General features: G+C 41.1%; 1 protein-coding gene across 2 annotated transcripts; it reads left to right on the top strand.

The window, feature by feature from the left end:
• The first annotated feature begins 109 nt into the window (after positions 1-109).
• Positions 110-13388, top strand: eefsec (eukaryotic elongation factor, selenocysteine-tRNA-specific). 2 transcript variants are annotated; one of them, XM_038695648.1, is made up of 7 exons: positions 110-685; positions 2531-2738; positions 3016-3112; positions 4129-4293; positions 6287-6931; positions 8404-8560; positions 12157-12436. In XM_038695648.1, the coding sequence occupies exons 1-7, from the start codon at positions 382-384 to the stop codon at positions 12198-12200; spliced, it is 1620 nt and encodes a 539-aa protein (XP_038551576.1). In that variant the 5' UTR covers positions 110-381; the 3' UTR covers positions 12201-12436. The 2 variants fall into 2 exon arrangements, with proteins under 2 accessions (XP_038551576.1, XP_038551575.1); XM_038695647.1 differs by lacking the exon at positions 12157-12436 and adding an exon at positions 12502-13388 and having other exon boundaries at positions 111-685.
• Positions 13389-19461: the final 6073 nt, after the last annotated feature.

The raw sequence follows: 19461 nt of genomic DNA, 5'->3' as shown, positions 1-19461 counted from the left end.
GAGGGCTTTAATTGCCTCATGGGTTACCGGTTATGTTTTAATGAAAGAGCCAGTCGGGTAGGTGATTTTCCTTTTGTTAGCTAAAAAAAGAAAACAAACGTTCCGCTTTAGCATGTTGTCATGAGGATGGTGTGCAGTGACACTGAGGAAGCTGTTTACACGCTGAAGTAACGTTAAAGTTTTAGTTTTTAATTATATATGATTTTTAAGCCCCAAACTAATTAAAGCAGCTTGTGGTTGAATGGGTTTCTGGTGTGCCAGCGAGCGAAAAGATTGCTGAAAGTTCATAACGCTGTTTGATGTTTCCTTTGGAGTTCAAGGTCCAGCTCACAGTAAGGAAAAGCACAAATACCAATAACATTACATCAGACTGCGGTCAAAATGTCAGAGTCTGCTGACAGTCACACAAAAACGCTAAATTTCAACGTCGGGGTGCTCGGACATGTCGACAGCGGGAAGACGTCGCTTGCCAGGGCGCTGAGCAGCACCGCCTCCACGGCTGCCTTCGACAAGAACCCGCAGTCCCGGGAGAGAGGCATCACGCTGGACCTCGGCTTCTCCTCCTTCACGGTGGATCTTCCCGATCACCTGCGGGACAGCGGAGGCCAGCAGCAGTATGACAGCCTGCAGTTCACCCTGGTGGACTGTCCGGGACACGCCTCTCTTATTCGGACTATCATTGGGGGTGAGCTCTCTAAATTCTCTGGACGTTTTGGTGCTAGATCTCACTCCGATGTCAGTACATGGAAGGTAAATATATAGAGGTTACAGTCAGGATACGTAGACCACTACACAAGCTGAGTCGACAGAAAATATAACTCACTAACTGCACCTTGTTTCCAGGTACACGCATGCAGTCCAACAAAACAACCCGGAAATATATTTGACCTTTATGAAGGTTATCATGTTAATTTCAGAACTGTTTTTAGAAAGCTGTGGATTCACATTTGTGGTCATTTTGGAGGCTGTAGTTTGAGTGTTGAATTGTATTGCGTTATACTGAGAGGTGTCCACCCCATTTACATCAATGAGGGTTGACTAAATAGTAGAAACACCTCTCACTATTCTGAACATTATATCCTAGATAAAGGTAGGATTTACTGCAGGGCTGTTGAATTTGAGACAGGTGTAGCTAACAATCTGCCAACTGAGTGTACTTACAACTGAAGATAAAATCTCTTAAAATGCATTCTTACTCCTTATAGCAGAGAGAGCAGGGGTGTTACTAATAAAAGGTACACCATCATCCAAATATAAACCAGCCATAAACTGGAAAACAGCTTACAAAGTCAGTTGAGCCTCTGATTCTTAATCTGAAGGCACAAAGAAAAAGTCTATGTTCATGCTGTTCAATATTGAAGTGCTTGAAGTAGACAGCATAAAACTATATATTAACATTATATAGCTTCAGTCTTTTTCATTCAGTGCAAAATAAATCTAACAAAAAATTCCACAACAATAAATGAATATAAAAATTGGAAATTGCTATGCAATGCCCACAATTAACACAAACACTGATACTACTTGGAGTCACTGTATATACCAATAACTGTATCAAAAGAGAATGTATTGGGATATTAGTACCACTGTTTAAATAACACATCACAACAGAACATGAAATGATACACTATATATGTCCCACTCTCTGTTCTACACAGCGGGATGTTGCTTACACTCCATCTTCACCATTATTTGACCTCTCCAGCAGAGGGCGTATTTTCTCTGCAGGGTTCATCATGTTTTGTTGACTTGGTTGGTTGGGGGTATGAGGAGAAATAACTACAGTCTGTTCGGAGCACATAATGAGGACACTCGCTCAGAGGGACACTGGCTTTATTACCTGCTTTCTTTTTTAGTCCTTATCGTTTGTCAACCGAAATTGCGCTTTATTTTTTTTTTTATAAGCTTAGAAGAGTGTGACACAAGCAGACCTAAAAGTAATGGTCCTGGAAATAAAGCAGTTTAGAGGCACTCAAACACTGGATACTGTTGTACTGTTGTGTCGTGTAAGATACATACTAAATGAAACCTATGAGCCAGTGGGGTGGCACATGCTGTAGATTAGGGAGGAAGGAAAGTATGGGAATCGGGGTATGTATTAAACTTCCCCTCCCGTCCCAAGTGGGTAGAGCACAGGAAAGAGAGGGAGCCAAGTAGAAGGAGAGAAAAGAGGGGAACACAGGAAAGAGAGACTGCCAAATTCTGGAATAAAAGAGGGAAAGGAAAGACAACCAAGTGAGCTGCAGCTCTAGTTTCAACCCTCTAGCCTTTTACTCTCTCTTTGCCTTTGTGCACCCCTCCCCTAATTTCCCTTCTTGTTCTACTGCTATTTTTGGGTATATGTGTCCGTTCCTGTTTGTATTGCTGTTGTCGGCTTCATAGTCTCTACTCATAGTTTTTACATCTTTTTATAGATGCACAACAGGAAAGCTGGAATGTCTCAAACAGCAAACTACTTTTGCTTCAGCTTACTGCTTTTCTCCCATGTCTGTAATATCTGATTATTGTTTCTATTTTCTTCCTTCTCTAGGTGCCCAGATCATTGACCTGATGATGCTGGTGGTGGATGTGGTGAAAGGGGTGCAGACTCAGACTGCAGAGTGTCTGCTGATAGGAGAGCTAACCTGCCCCCGCATGGTCGTCGTCCTGAACAAAACTGACCTGCTGCCACCCAACAAGAGACAGAGTGCCATTGAGAAAATGACCAAGAGACTGCATAAAACACTGGAGAGCACAAGGTTTAATCCAGTTAAAATAATTAATCAGGATATATGTAGAGGTGGTGGCTGTGAAATGTGGGCCCAGACAGCTAAGTGGGTTAGGGCATACAGTGTTCTCCCAGTGGCCCAGTGTTGAATCTCTTGTCAAACTTCCTCACTCATTACATATTCTGTCTCCATCTCTGCATTCCAGAGGTCTGTCTGTCAGGCCCACTTGTTTTTTATTTGAAATAGCTTTAATCATCTCTTTTAACATCAAAGCATGAAGTAAGATGACTGTTTTTCTGTTGGCCAGCTTTAAGGAATGTCCAGTGATTGCTGTGGCAGCGAAGCCTGGGGGCCCGGAGGCTCCTGACACAGAGGAACCACATGGAGTGCCAGACTTAATCGAGGTAAAGTCCGGAAACACACTTGTTCACTCCATTGTTACTAATTTAGCTCAAAAGAACGCATAAGATCTCACTTATGAACAAGTGCCGTTATTCAGTTGACATAGTTAAAGTGGTAGTAAAGCAAATCCTCTGCTGTGTTTACTTACCGTACAATTGAAACTTACAATGGAATCCTTTGTTTGTTCAGTCAAAGTATATGCTTAGCACAGTATGTTTTGTACTTAAAAATTGACACTGCTTACTGGCAAACAAAAAAGGAACTTGGTGTTAATTGTTTACATGACTTATTAGATGTGCTACAGACATTGAAATTGATTTATCTCATGGCAGGCAATGATTCAAATAATCAAGGAGAAGCATTTGTTTAAAAGATTCAAACAAATTTAAGTCACTGTTGTCAACTGTTCTCTTTGGCCTGACCGATATTGTATTTTGAGGCCTTCGGATGTTATGGATAACTTAAAATTATTATTATTATTTTTTTAAATTGTATTAAAGACATGGACTCAGTTGAAAAATAAATTTGTCACTGCTCTCTGATGGACAAACTATGCCATGGAAGCAAAGTGGATGCTTCTGAAATTACCTCCAACATATCTTTGGAATTTCTGTACTGCAATTTCTTAGTTATTAGCTGACATATACACCGCTACCAGTAGGTCTGCAATGAGCTAATATTGGCCTGGTTGATTTTTCAGGCTGTAGTCTTGTCAAGCTCTGTCAAATACAACAAACTGAGAAAATAATGAGCATATAAATAGAGTTGTGGTGGTACCTGACACAGTATGGAGTGTGAAAAACCGCAGAATAAGGCACACGTCAGGGTCCGATCAGCACTTATAACACAAGCATCCAGTGTTTAAGCCTTAGCACTAGCTGAATATGGATCTACTTAGAACCTGTCCCTCTCTTTTATCTGATTTCAAATTTGTGTATATGACCTTGCAACATTATGACAGCAGTTATCTTTTATTTTTAAATAAAGGTGTCTTTGCCCTCTCATTTGTCTGTCTCAGCTTTTGAAGAAACAGGCGTACCTCCCTCAGAGAGACCCTAAAGGTGACCTCCTGATGGCTGTGGACCATTGCTTCTCCATCCGTGGTCAGGGAACAGTCATGACTGGAACCATACTGCAGGGGTCGTTGGCCATCAATGACACTGTGGAAATCCCAGCACTAAAGGTACGCTCTAAAAAGTGGGCATGAATTCCAAACTCTGACATTTACAAGCAAGCAACATACCATAGTGCTGGAAATTCTTTCACTGAGACCACAGAGTTTCGGAAGTTGAGAAGTTAACTGGAAGTGGGCAGACAGAGGGTGGGATGGCCGAGCGGGTTCAGAGGATGTGTCAGTTTAATGTGAGGGAAGGATGAGGCGACTGGGGCGGTGGACTGGCAGCACAGCAGTTGGGTAATTCAGACCAGATGCGCACTTTCAGCCAGGCTCAGCAGTTTTGTCTGCAGTTTTCATATTCTCCTCTTGGTGGCAGCAAATGGCTAAATGAACTTCAACGAATGTCTTTTATTATGGAGTGTTGATCTGGGCCACTTCTGTTGATTTGGTCAGTGTATGGCAATAGACAACAAAAACCCTCCACAGAAACATTTTGGTATGCTAGATCCCACAATCACAGATGGGTAGATGGACGCATACAACACATATAATGCTCTTCGGTGTGTGTGTCTTCGGGATCAATGTTAAACTTTTTTGCAACTGGCCCCACCAGGCCATTGGGTTTGAAACTTACTGGTCCGAAGACAATTTTTACTGTCCCTCCTTCCAAAAGTGTTTAATCGTTTATTAAATACATCCTGGATATAAAAAAAAACTAAAAAAAAAACTAATCACAGTTAAAATTATAAAAAATGAAAAGGTTAACAAAACAATTTACTTTTAAAACAAAACATACTAACAGACTCAAACATGACATGCTTTCCTGCTGACAGCCATTTATGGAAAAATGTACACAGAGCAGCAGACACCAGTCCTCCCTATCCTGATGAACAGGTTGCCATGGTAGCGACCTGTCAATCACAAGGTAATCCGTCCAAAAGTATATGCTGTATTATCGTCTATTTTCCCCTAAATAGGACCATAATATACTAAATGAACAGCATGTTGTGTTGAAGAAGACTAAAACTAGCGACTGAGACTATAAACTCATTTAAAAGTGTTAACTGTGGTAATAAATCAGCTGAGAAGTAGCAACATTTATTTATTTATGTTGACTGTATGTTTGTCTACGTGTAGCACCTTATCACCACAGCAAATTCCTTGTATGTGTAAAACACTAATTGGCAATAAAGCTCCTTCTGATTCTGAACATTTTACCATTATTTCTAATGGGACTCGCCCCCTGCTGGCCGTTGGAGAGAATGCAGCTTTAAGTTCCGTCTGCATGGTTTCACTTTTGACCCAGAGGTTGCCGCATGATTAAGATTAGAGAAATAACATTTGACAACCTCACGTAACTACAACTCTGGATTGGACATCGGTGCGCGCCAAGAGCTGCAAAACAACTGCAGGATGTTGAGTTAAATTTTTTTTTTTTTAAATATTAATGTTTTTACCGGTTTTTAGTTGCTAGTTCAACTGTCCCGACGTTACGTTGTCGAGCCCTGAGATATATATATATATACACAATATTGCTTTTCCCATTAATGGCAATTATCAAATTAAATATAATAATCATCAACATAGATGATTATCTTTTAAAGAAAAAAGATTAATCTGCTAATTGTGAATAATTATTGATCTTGTTATTTAGATATGTGCATATTTTATTGACATTAAAAACCTAAGACCACTATAGGGCCTTTTCCTTTAAAAATTTACAAAACATGCCTGTAGTGTGAAGATAATAACTGATGTGTGTGTTTTCTGTATTTAATCTCATGCTGCATTCTGTGTTTAGTTTTTAGGTTTTGAATCTTAAATAAAAGTTGGACTTGAGGAAGTATTTGAAAATGCAAAAAAAAAAAAAAAAAATACCCATTTAAACATGCTTGTTGAATCATTGTCAGCTTTGTTGTTTTAGCACCAATAATTTAACATACTGTGGGTTTATGTACTACTCCGTTCTACTAATCTGTTCTACTGATGTTAAATTATTTTATTTTTAAATTAATTGGGTATAACTGATGTTATAAATTTGTGTTCTTTATTGTATCAGGTGACCAAGAAGATAAAGTCGGTGCAGATGTTTCGGAAGCCAGTGTCCAAGGCCATGCAGGGGGATCGTGTGGGTGTGTGTGTGACGCAGTTCGACCCTAAGCTGTTGGAGCGGGGAGTAGTGTGCACCCCAGGGTCCCTGCGCACCCTCTATGCAGCTGTCATCTCTGTGAGGAAGATAGGCTACTTCAAGGGCTCTCTTGCCACCCGTGCCAAGTTCCACATCACCGTGGGTCATGAGACAGTCATGGCGAGGGTTACCTTTTTTGGCCTGCCCCCTGTGGGTGCCTCACAGCCCCTGTCAGACACTAAGCCACCTCCATCGCAGCCCTGCTCACTGAAAACACCCTTCACCTTCGACAGGGAGTACTTCTACCAGGACGAATATATCACCGGTCAGGGAGAGGCGGGATCAGGCCCTGACCCAGAGCAATGGGCCTTGTTGGAGTTTGAGCGGCCAGTCACATGTCCCTCACTCTGCCTGGTGATTGGTTCCAAGCTGGATACAGACATCCATGCCAATGCATGCCGGTTGGCCTTCCAAGGCTGTCTGCTACAAGGGTTTGAAGGTAAAGACTATGCTGAGACTGACCTGCCACGTCTGTGCATCTACAAGACGAAACAGAAGGAGGGACAGGTGGAAAGGGTGAGTGGACGCTCAGCAGTTTATTTAAAATGGTCTTTCTCTGACTGTCATCTGCTCTGATTAGCCTTGAGAGTTGTCCTTTCCCATCTGCCCTCTCTATCACCTTGTACTCTTCTCTCCTGCCTGCGATTCTTCTTGGATGTTTCTCATTGCTGGTGGCGCTCGAGCGTGGCTCCCGGACAGAGCCCCTATTGTATATTCACAAACAGACACGGACACACAAACAAGCATGCATACACAGCCCTGGTGAGCAGTGTTTGAGACATGGGTGGGTACGCATGCCTTGGCATGTGCTGTGACACAGAGATGTGCGTGGGTGGCCGCCTGACGCCACTAGCCCTGTCTAGCTGTCAGACGCGGGGACTGTTTGGACACACCTGAGTGGCACAGGAATACCTACACGACTTCCTCACTACTCTCTGGCTCAGCATATCTCTCTCACACACACTCTCTCTCTCTCACACACATGCCGTCTCTCTCTCCAGTTCATACCAATCAACAACAATTTTTCAAAAAGTCAAGACCGACTTCTCACAGTTTGTATTTTCATCTGTGGGCGAACTGAAGATGTTGTAGCTCTTGACATTCTGCGCTGTACAGTTACAGTGTCTGTCTGTGTGCAGCCATGTGCAGGGTCACGCTCAGGTCAGGGGTCAAGTGTATGAACTAGTTTCCTGCTGTTCGCACCTCAGGCCGTTGACAGTTTCAGTCACTGACTCATGAGTAGAACAGCACTTGCGAGAGGTCAGACCATGGTCATGTGTTTCTACATTTGCCGTTCTCCCAGAAAGAGGCAGTTATGTTTCAAGACTTGAGAATTCCTTTTCTGTAGAAGAACACATTACTCGCATTGTTGAGATATGACAACCTCGTCCAGTCACAATTCATACATTCTGTCAGACATGTACAGCAAATGTATTTGTCTTTTTTACATTTTTTTTTATCAGCGCATCAGTCACGCTTGAGGGACGTCAGGGTCAAATGTTCAAGAATGAATAAGGGTTAGGCAGAAGAGAGAGGAAGAGCTGGCGGTGGGGGGTGAGTTGGAGACAGAGCGGTGCCCTCCTGTTATCAGATTAGTGGCGGGTTAGAGTGACTTAGTGATGGATGATAAGAAAGAAATACAAACAAATATAGCATAAAATGTGCAGGAGGATGAAAGAGAGAGTGCGAGACAGTCAGGCGGCGAGCCTCGAAGAATGTGGCTGACGGCGAGTGGTGCAGTTGATGAGGGCCGAAGATCAGCTCCTCTCCGTGCCATGACGACACAGTTAAATCACGGCGACCTACAGGATTTAGACATCAGAGGAAGGAAACAGGAGAGCAAACTAAAATGTTCCCAGTCATAATAACACCGCATGCTTGCACACCATTAAACAAGTGTTTCTGATCACGTTTGTCACTTGTAGTGCTTTCATGTCTGTCACAAGTGCTGCAGCTCAAAAGGCTCTTTCTCAATCTCTCGTGCTCAGGTGACTGACGATTATACTGTGATTGGCCGCAGCCTGTTCAAGAAGGAGACCAACCTTCAGCTCTTTGTGGGGTTGAAGGTCACACTGTCGACAGGCGAGACTGGCGTTATCGAGGGTGGGTTCGGACAGAGCGGGAAGTTCAAGATTCGGATACAAGGTAAGGATTACCTGAAGTGAGGCGTTGTTATCTCTTTTAGAGATTATCACCTCTGCCAACCAGTACTCAGACCACTGACGCTGCTTAATGGAGGCACACATATCAAAGTCATTGTGGCCTTTGATAGTGTTGCTTAGTTTGATGTTGGACGCCGTAGACACGTCTCCTCCTTCATCAGTACACACACCCAGAGCACTTTCTCCATCTTTCCTCGGATTTTGGGGCTCTGCAGACAGTTTTCAGGATGCGGTAAGAGTGGTAGGCCTGACATCCTGAGCCACATTCCCAGGATTCCTCTGGGGATCGCATGTGTTCCGGGGGAAGTCTGTGCTGTGTTTATTTTACCTTCTGTTGCTCCGAACCCAATGCTCCACACCGGGAGGGAAGGGAAAACAAAAACATTTAGAAAGAGAACCTCACCTACATCCTCTTCACTGCCTCACACTTGCATACTCAAAAGTCTCAGACATACTGACACACACATCCTTCACGTGCGCACATAATGTAGACATTCAGTAGTGTTCGTGTGAGACTCCCAGCGGTCAGTGGGGCAAAGATGGCACTGTTCTGCCGATACTAAGGGGTAGGTCAAACAATTCATATGGCAATATATCTGAGTACAGTCTCCTACAATACTTTATCAATACACAAGTATCGATGTCATGTTAGGTTTAGGTGTAATCATCCTTTAATGCTGTCATTTTAACTCCGTTAAAGGTGGGGTTTGTGATTCTAATCCAATATACATCTTTTTGTCAAAATCATTATGTCCTAAGGGTCTGTTTGTACACAGTAGGGATGAAGCGGTATGAAAATTTCATATCACGATATTAGTGACCAAAGCTATCACAGCTCTCAGTATTATCACAGTATTGTAAAAATGTGCTGAAAAAGATTAAAATGTACTGATACACACACTGAAACCATTTCAACAAATTTTATATTGAAAACTACAAATACAATTGCCATTTTGTTTGCATAAACAATAAAATAACAGCAAATAGCTTTTGTAAACATATGAAAATCATCTAAGTGTGTATTATCAAGATTTTATATTTTATATTATATAGGTAACACAGTAACCCTGTGGACAATTACATGAAAACAAATAAGTCTTTAGAAGACAGTGATAGTAACTGCAATGAACCCAAAAACTGACATAAATACAGAGGAGTCTGGAGCGTTTCTAGATGCCGACACACAACGCACACAGCAACAGAACAATGTGTAGCGTTTTACAAGAGCAGCAATACTGAGAGCTTCAGTTTACACGTTAGCAAGTCAGAGAGACAAACCAAAGCTAAAAGTTAACTCACCCTGCGTTCACTATAAGGTCATTTTCTTCAGTCAAGTTTCCCTCAGCACTCTCATAAAAACTAAAATACGACCAGACTTCAGAGTGACTGAAAAATCACTGCAGCGTTGTCTTCCGCCATGTTGTCATTGACCCAAACAAAACCCACGTTGCATTCTACACAGGCGTGCCTGCTTCTGGGAGACGCTAGACAGTGTTTGCCGTGAGTTTATAATAGTGCGGTTAACTGTACCCGGTTATCATGGTAATTAAAATGTGTACGGTAATAATAACCATCGGGAATTTTACCATAGTTTACTGTTAAACCGGTAATCGTTTAATCCCTAATACACAGCCCTGGCTCCGTAAATAGGGTGGTGATGGCGCAATGGATACATGACAGACACATGCCTTTGGTGTGAGAGACCGGGGTTCAATTCCCCACTGTGACCCATCTACCAATGTGTCCCTGAGCAAGATACTTAACCCCTAGGTGTGCGACCTCTGACATGTATAGCAATTGTAAATCGCTTTGGATAAAAGCGTCAGCTAAATGAATAAATGTAAATGGGAAACAAACAAAGTAGCCACACAACACTATTCCAGCCATTATTGTGTGAGGTAGCGTTAAATTACTTGCCCATGGACATTGAGCTTACTTTCTAGTTGACCAACATATGCTGTTGTTGCTATAGTAGCAGGAGAGTTTTGAGTATTGCGGTCTGGAGCTGGTGTGCTGGCACTGGGACCGTCTCGTCCTCTCTGCATGTTAGCATCGCACCAGCAATTGTAGCGACTGTTTGCTAACCCACAACCTAGCTAACGTTACATACATTACTTGCTGTGTCGTTGTTCGCTTTATATCATGATATTTGTCATGGAATTGGATTTCTCCAAAATTGCATTCCTCACCTTTTAAGCTTTTTGCAAACTGTACATTTGCCTGATGGCACAAATGTCCATGTTGTATGTTGCAACTCTGAAATAGTTTAATTGTACAGGTGCTTCCTCTTGATAAAGACATTGATTTGATAGATAATACATAACTTGTTGCTATTTGTCAGTATTGTGAGACTGCCTGTTGCACCACATATTTTCTCTTTCATTGTCTCTCACATATCGGACACATACAAAGAACAAATGAAAACGTGGACGAGTACCTGCTTTCATGCTGGCTTCACTGGTCAATGCTTTTCTGTTGTTTCATACCTACTGCTTATACCTGCATTATTTCTAGGGCTGCAACTAATGATTATTTTTATCTGCCATCTGTTCTTTTCTATTATTCAGTTAATTGTTTGTCCGTAAAATGCTCTAAAGCCTAATGGGTGACACCATCAAATTCCTTGTTTTGTTTGACAGTCCGAACCCCTAAAATATTTATTTTACTATAACATACAAAGAAAAGCAGCAAATCTACATTTATAAGAAGCTTGAATGAGTGTGTCAATAAACTAAGGGGAACAACAAGATTATCATTCATACTCTTACCTGCCTTATGCACAAAAAACAGTGGGTTAAACTTGGTGTTGCTCCTCCAAAAATGCATTTGCTGCCAACATGCTACTGATACCCATATTTGGTGCTTATGGGGTATTAATTTTGGACGCTGTCTGATAAGTTTGCCACAAGTCATATCCTCAATGTTTCACATGCACCCATCTTGATTCTTGGGCTTCAGTGATAACCTTTTCCTTTTAAGTCCGTGCACTATTTTCTATGTAGATGGTTTTTAAAAAATGTTTTCTACACACCAATACAGAGAAATTTATTTGAGGACTAACTTGTAAAAGTGCAATTCCTGAACACTTGTGTCACTTGTATGTGAACACAAATAATTAAAGTTTGGGTGTGTGAGTGTGTTTTGTGGTGGTAAACGGGCGTTTCAAGCTGATCATAGATAACATAAAGAGATTTCTGGCTGCGCTGCAACCATAACAACCCTCACACTGGCATAACGATAACAAGAAGAATGCTGGCGCCGTTTTGTACGTGAGGTCAGACAGTCGTCGTGCAAAGCAATGAACCCAGAACATTTCTTACCTTCTATGTGAAAAAACAGCAAACAAGCAGCCAATTTTCATCTGTGAAACACACAGAATGACAAGGGGGTAGATGTGGTGGCATTGAAGAATTTGTTGTGCATGCATGAGGAGCATCGAATAGCAACTCCGTCCATGGGAAACAGCTGAGTATGGCTGGGAACGAGGCCTAAGTGAAGGAAGAGTGATGATTGCACAGCTCATTATGTGTTAGAACTAGGCCTAAGTGAAGGAAGAGTGATGAGTGTGTGTCTAAGCAGATAGAGGAGACACAATCCTGGAGTTTCAGGATGAGCCAGACTAACGCAGACCTGGTTCTCATGGCCCATTTTCATCAGTTACATCAGGAGGAAGAAAGCATCAGGTGATCTCGAGGTCAGCACACAGTGCTCCAGCACTGATACAGCACTTACTACACACATAACTGGGGAGACATTATCTCTGTCAAGCATCAGATATACCTCCAATTAGATGATTAAGTTGACCCAAGTATTGCACCTAGTGTAGGCTAGTAGTGACCTAGATTTATTATATAAGGGGATTTGTTTATGTGATGTTTAATAATCAACCCTTTTACATGACATGCCTGTTTGTGTTTTCTTCAGAGGGTCTTTGCCCAGAAACCAAGCAGTTGTTATCATCCACCTCTAAGAAGAAAGGGAAGGGTGGAAGCAAAGGTGGTCCTGCAAATGAAGAGGAGCCCAAAACGGATTCTCAGCCTGTTAGCATTCACTTGCATTTCAAGCGGTACGTCTTTGATCCCCATAAAAAGATGGTTCAGTCTTGACATTTGTTGCGGGCACTTCAGCCTAACCCTGTGTCACAGTGCTTCAGACAGGCAGAGGGCAGTTTCAGAGGCCTTGTAGAGGGAATAGTGGCCTCTATATCAGGAGTATGAAGACTTTCTTATATCAGCTTCTTTTTGTGGGGATGGAGTCTGCTGAAATGCAATGATTGTGGAATGCTGAAAGCATGTGGAACAATGATTGTTTTATCTCCCTTTATGGAGATGAACTTAATCCAGTTTGCTCTATCACGAGGAAGCTGCTCTTTAAGTTTAAAAAAATCTATGCTTTTGTTCCCCTTTTATGAGTCTGAATCAATTATTTTGACTTGCAGCAAACTTTCTTGCAGTATGTTTCTAATTCAGCTCAGCATAATTGGCGTAAACACATTAGCTAGCGTTATAGAAATACTGAACTTGTAGATTTCCACAGATCTCTGTAGTCACTGTCTGCGTCTTGCTCTCTAGCTGGGATAAAGGTCATATCATGTTTCAGGTTTGGAGTAAGTGGCTGTTGCTGTGTGATTTCAGATATTGATGATGATAGTGATATTCATATTTCAGTATTTTTCTATTTCATTTAATTTACTTTCATAGCAGTTTGCAGAGCCACATATTACCCAGAATATCAGTTATACCAGAGATTGCTTGAGTTGAATTGAATCCTGACCAGAAAGACAAATAAAACAAACCTATGCTGCAACTCTATTTTCTGTGTAATCTTTGGTAATGCCCCCCATTGCATGCAATAGCAATCTAATAAAAATGGATGAAATAGTTGTGTCCCAAACTCTATTTGTAGAATTCAGTATTTCAACCATAATTATGTATAAAAACATTTTTACATAAGCACAATATGAAGCAGTCGCCATGCTGGCTGCAGTTTGTATGTGCAGTACCTACTGCTGCATGTGTGCACTAGTGTATCCACATATTCGTTTACAATTCCTGCACACTTAAAACACACTGAACTGTAAACTTTAATGTCTGTCAAACCTGCGGTTCTCTGTGGTTGGTTTGTTCTGCTGCCATCCGTACTGTACAGCGTAATGACCACATTTTTCCTTGTAATTTCCTACATACATTTTCCCGGTGTCACACTCTGTCCAGAACCAACTCGATACATATACAATCCCAGCTGTAACTGAGATCCATAACAAGTGTACCTCCTACTGTAACAGTTTTTACTGAATCGTATTAGACCGGTCTGCAAAAGCATTATCAATACATGCCATAAGATTTAGAGAGTTAGAAAAGGGATCTTTAGCTAACTTAGTACTTTGATGTTCATTATTTTTAATGGTTTTAAGATGTTTTAAATGAGCTTTTTTAATTGAAAAAGCTATAAATTAATCATATACTGGATTATTTAGATAATTTGGACAGTGTCTGCACACAGACCTTATTCTGCATATGTTTTAAATTCTTTCTCTTTCAATGTAAAATGTTTGAATGAGTGAACAATGAAAAAGCAAATAGGAACTAATTGGAAAAATATTAACAGTGATCATTCATATTGTAGATGATTGATGGTGCAATTACTGAGCATAATGCTCTGCAATTACCAGTCACTGAGCGCTGTACAGGGTGGAAACGATGTTTGTCTGGGTGTTTGTGAATATGTGTGTGTCCATCCTGTCACGGGAGTGTTGCGTGGCGTGGCAAGTGAGAGTGTGGGACACTCAGTATGTAGCGGATGATGTCAGCAAACTGTCCCTGTGAACAGTGACTCTATCTCAGCAGGAATCTGTGGAAATTGGAGAGAGAGAGGGAGGAGCAGCAAGAGCAAGAGGGGACACTGGAAGGATTGTTCCTCTGAGTGACAGTCCTTTTAGTCTTATCTCCTCTCGTTCCTCTTATAGAAAACCAGACGGGAGAAAAAAAAAATCTGTCGCTTTTTACTCCTGTGTCTCTCTAATTTCTCCTTCTCCTCCTCGCTCCACCCCCTCTTTCATTCTCCATCCATTATAGTTTTTATTGGAAACCCTTTTCTCTCTCCATTACTGGTCTGATGTCTCATCATGAGACCGTAATGGAAATCATCTTTTAGGATCCTAAATATTGCCCTTAATTTCTCATCATTTCACAGGCAGACCATGACGACGCACGTTTGTGCGCTCACAGCAGTATAGTCAGGTGGAGATGAACGAGAGAGTATTTTTTTAAAATCTAAATACTAGTGTTAAAATTAGTCAAATCCATACCTAATATCTAATCTGTATCTTTATCTGCATGTTATCCATCTTTAAACAAAAGAAAAGCAGGTACACTAATATATAAATTAGCTGAAAGCGATTGTTGTCTTGCATTACAACGTCATTGATAAAATGCATTATGCCCTAATATGATTGTAAACACTAAATCAATTTGCCAGTGCGTCTTGTCAGAAGATGATTATTTTCATCCTCCTTGTCTTGATAAAGATCCTCTTGCATTTCATTAATACAGACGCTGGAGTGTGGGTGCACCCTGGTTCCCCCCACTACCTTTTAACATGCATGCTAATCCTGTTGTGTGTGTGTGTATGTGTGTGTGTGAGAGAGACACACTACAGTCCCTCCCGAGCTTAGGTGAGGAGGTTTGGGTGGTTTATAATCCGCTTTTAGAGCTGTAGCTGATTGTGGCAGGAGGTAACAGACAGGGAGGTTATGGGACTGCAGCTGGGAGTGCGTTCTCACCTCAGCTCATCACACACACACACGCGCACACACACATACTCTGTTACGATGGCAGGGCCAAGAGATAGAGACCTGACATGGGAGAGTGATCACACCTACTGTTCTGTCTTCCTGTTCATTTTGACCAGTGTCTGGGGCCCAGTGCTAATATTCAATTTCCCGTAGGACTCCCTGTATTTCTCTCCTTTTAAATCTCTCCTCTTACTCCATGGAGATAAGACACCAGCCATGATTATTACCCTCCAATATCCCTGTCCTTTTATGCTAGCGACCTCCAGGTCAGCCAGGAGTCGAGGGTCATCGTCTGACCTCCTGAATGTTTATGGATTGATGGATTGATGAGCAGAGATAACAAGCCGCTGTGTAGGAGTAAGAAACAGAAGGAAGGGAATGGTGGCTGGAGTATTGACACGGCAAAGAGTTTAAAATGTGGTTCAAGGCAGAGGAGATTGAAAAGACTAATTAGCAGTCATATGACTGATAAATGGGTGCCACATTAATTAACAATGTAACCAGTGGGGAGGTGGTTAGGCTCTCTTGCTCAAATATATTCCTAGCTTACTCCAGGCTATTATATTCTCTTCTTTTTTGTCTGATGGTGTGTTTTCTTTGCTCAAAAACAGCTCCAGAAGCACCTTTCTCCCCACATTTCTCTGTGGTTGATACAGATCTATTCTGGTGTTAGTCTTTTCCAACCTGTTCTGTATAATCGCTGTTTTAACAGTATCCCTCTCCTCTGATAGAGAGGTTGTTTATTGCTGATTATTTGATGACAGGAGCTGTATGAGACAGCTCCACCGTACTGATGAACAGGGACACAGATAGAATCACCCTCAGCTCCCTCACTCCTCTCAACCCTCGCCTGCAAATATAATTAGCTATGATTAAAATGGGCATTGTTTAATTAATACCACCGCAGCCTCTTTCAGTCGACGTCTCCATTTCCGGTGCCGCTTATCTCCCATCCCCCTATCAGCTGTGGAGGTCTTATAGGGTTGTTTTTTGTGTTTTACTTATTAATAAAAATAAGTCAAAACTTGTTTGTTTAACAAGTAGTTGCTGCTAAATTACGTTAAATTATAATACTCATTATTGATGCATTGCTGTAAGCAGTATTTTAATACAGAAGATAGTCCAGGTGGTGCTTAATCTTACTCCTATAGAAAGCTGGGTAGGTTAACCTGCAGAAATACATAATTCAGTGAATTTAACAGAAATATGTAGATGCAAATAGACAAAGTGTAGTAAAATAAACACATAATGTGTATTTTGGGCTTTCTCTTTCAAGCCTGTCCTCACCAGAAAAACAACTATATAGGTTGTTTGTTAAAGCAGCTTATTACGACCCATATTTACGTTTAATGTGGCTGCAACCTCTGGCCGTATGACAGTTCAAAAGAGAAACTGGCGTATTATAAAGACCATGTACGGTGGTGGGCGGGTTAAATGCAGGACTTTCATACAGAAGAGCGGTGTTTGAGTCCCATGTGAATCCAAGTAAATGTTGAGTTGAATGTAGAGTTTTAACTTAAATAGCGTTACTGATTTATGTGACTTACGTCACGTGTCTTGTGGGAGACCTATTTTGTCATTTAGGTATGAGTACATGTTGTTTCTTTCCACTAGTCTAAAAGAAGACATGAAGACAAAATAGCTCAAAATCATCATCATCAAAAGTTCATCAACAAACAACAGTTGTTGATGAACTTGTTTTTGCTTGGAGTGTCTTGCCTTAAAGCTGGGGTAGGCAATGTTGGAGAAACCAGCAAGACAGCTGGATTTTAAAAGTATCCAACTGAAAAAAATTCTCCTTCCAAAGCCACTCTGCCAAAACACAGAGTAGGTATGTAGACAGACCGGTAGGACTGCCAATCATTTCATTTGGACCAGCTTATTACAGTCCTGGGACATCGACAGTTACTGTTTTTTTTGTTTTCATTTTGGTGTCAGAGCATTTGATTTATGGACTTTTTTGTCAGCTTTTGTGATGGGGCGTATATAGAGTACATAAAATGTCAGCTCTCGCAAAACCCTAAACAAGTTAAACAAGCAGATTAAACTACTGTTAATGCAAGTTGCATAAATAGGCTGAAAAGGAGTTAAAGAATGAACCTAATGGACTGGGTATCATAAAATGATGAAAATAGAAGAAGAGGCCAGTGAGCATCTTTATGGTCGTGCTCCATTCAGGATCACCTGTCTCAGTTAGTGATAAGATGTGTTGATTTCATTTTTAATCAGAAATTAATTTCAGGATGGTGGTAGTCAACATTTTTTAAAGAACGTATTTAGGATTGATGTGCAGACCAGACACTTGCAGTCTGTAGTTTTCAGAAAAGAGTGGAAAATCAGCTTCTGAAACCAAAAACTCTGTTTCCTTTGCATATTAATAAAGAGGATCATTAGCTGATGTGTCCACAAAATTGTCGCAAAGGGTAAGCAGTACGCCGTCATGACAAAACTGCCCTTAAGACCACCATTGTTCTCCCATCACGTTGAGTTGTTTGCGTATCTTTTCCTGTCTCATTTACACAGACAGCAAAAACACAAATGCAAATGAGTGCTGGCACAATAAAGCAGTGCATTGATATACTGCTTACCCTGACACACACACACAACACACACAACACAAATAATTGTCTGTTTTTACTGCCGCTGTCATCCTCTCATCACCTCAGTGAGAGGGGGTGGTCAGTGAAAGGCAGAGGCTGAGGGCCGAAGAATAACAGTCGATCATTGCAGCTGAGCTCAGCAGAGTCCAGTCGTCCAGGTCAGAGGTCACCTGCAGCATCACCTTGAAAAATGCCAGCCAGTATTCTGTGCGCCTGCCGATGTCACGTTGCCTATCACTCACCTTCGCTTGTAAAGGAGAGCGGGAGGCAGGGATATATCAAACACAATCTCAACTTGCAGTTGTGACTCAGAGATTGAGGTGACGAACGAAAGCAGCAAAGAGGCTGAGATGATTCAGGAAAAAAGATCAACAAGATGGAGGACATATCTTCCACAGCTTCCCTTCATTATTCATCTTCCTTGCACACATGTTAATCACGTAAATATCCTGTCAGTAATTCACGTTTCTAATCCCATACAGCTGAACAAACTACTGCTGCACTTCAGCAAAGAAAGGAAGCCAAATGTTTAAATGATGCTGTTCTCATATGCTATAACTTTAAAAAAGACATTATACCATGTATTATGTGGTTTCATGTTCGAGATAAGTTCAGAATGAGCTCCTAATCAATAAATTGGCCAACATGAGCTGATTACAGATATATTAGTACTGGATGACAAGTAACTGCAGTACAAAATTGCCAAAAATATCCTTATGGTATCGTAGATACCATAGTGCCGTCATTACAAAGTTTGTACACCAGAGAGCACTCACAAATGTATTTTTCAAAATAGTAGTAGTAAATAATAGCTATCTTGGTCACAATTCTTTGAAAAAACAAATTTAAGCAATCCTTATCAAGTGTTTGGTTGTGTTATGTATTTATGGCAAAAAACAACTATATGTCAATTTGTCAATATCAGATTTCTCAAAGGTTGTTTTGTTGTATTGTTGTGTTTTATATAAAAATCGGTGTCAGTCAGGCTTTAATCAGGATTTTATTATCACGATCTATAAGGACTAAAACGATATAAAAGCAAAATAAGCATAAAATTAAATCCCCTGACAACATATTATAAGCCACACTGCTATTTATCACCTACTGACATAATTTAAGTGGATCAAAAATAGTTTTTTCCCAACTATTTTCCAACGTAACTGTTATTAAACTACTGGATTTTGGTTTGGGGTCCTGTGCAGGCATAAAAATGTTCCCAATAATTATATTAAACCAACATAGTAATGAAAGGAAAGGCCTGAAGCTGTTCCCTTTTGAGTGTTGTGTTACTGCTGAAGTAGCTGCAGGGAGAAGTGTTTAAAACTGGGGGTCCTGCTCAACTAAATTTGCTGCTGGTGGGGTCATGTGATGTGTAGGGTCATGTGAAAAGTCACTTCCACTCTGGATAACCTTGTAAAAGATGTCAAAGACATGTCAACTATTCTTGGATTTTCATGCTTGTTATACAATCTAATGAAATGTCTACAAGGA

The sequence above is a fragment of the Micropterus salmoides genome, unplaced genomic scaffold, assembly GCF_014851395.1.
Source record: "Micropterus salmoides isolate LMB-PRFRI ecotype aquatic unplaced genomic scaffold, ASM1485139v1 Ms_hic_scaffold_4, whole genome shotgun sequence".
NCBI classification, from domain to species: Eukaryota; Metazoa; Chordata; class Actinopteri; order Centrarchiformes; family Centrarchidae; genus Micropterus; species Micropterus salmoides.
Note: the sequence above shows the minus strand (reverse complement) of the source record. Positions and strands in the feature narration are given on the sequence as shown.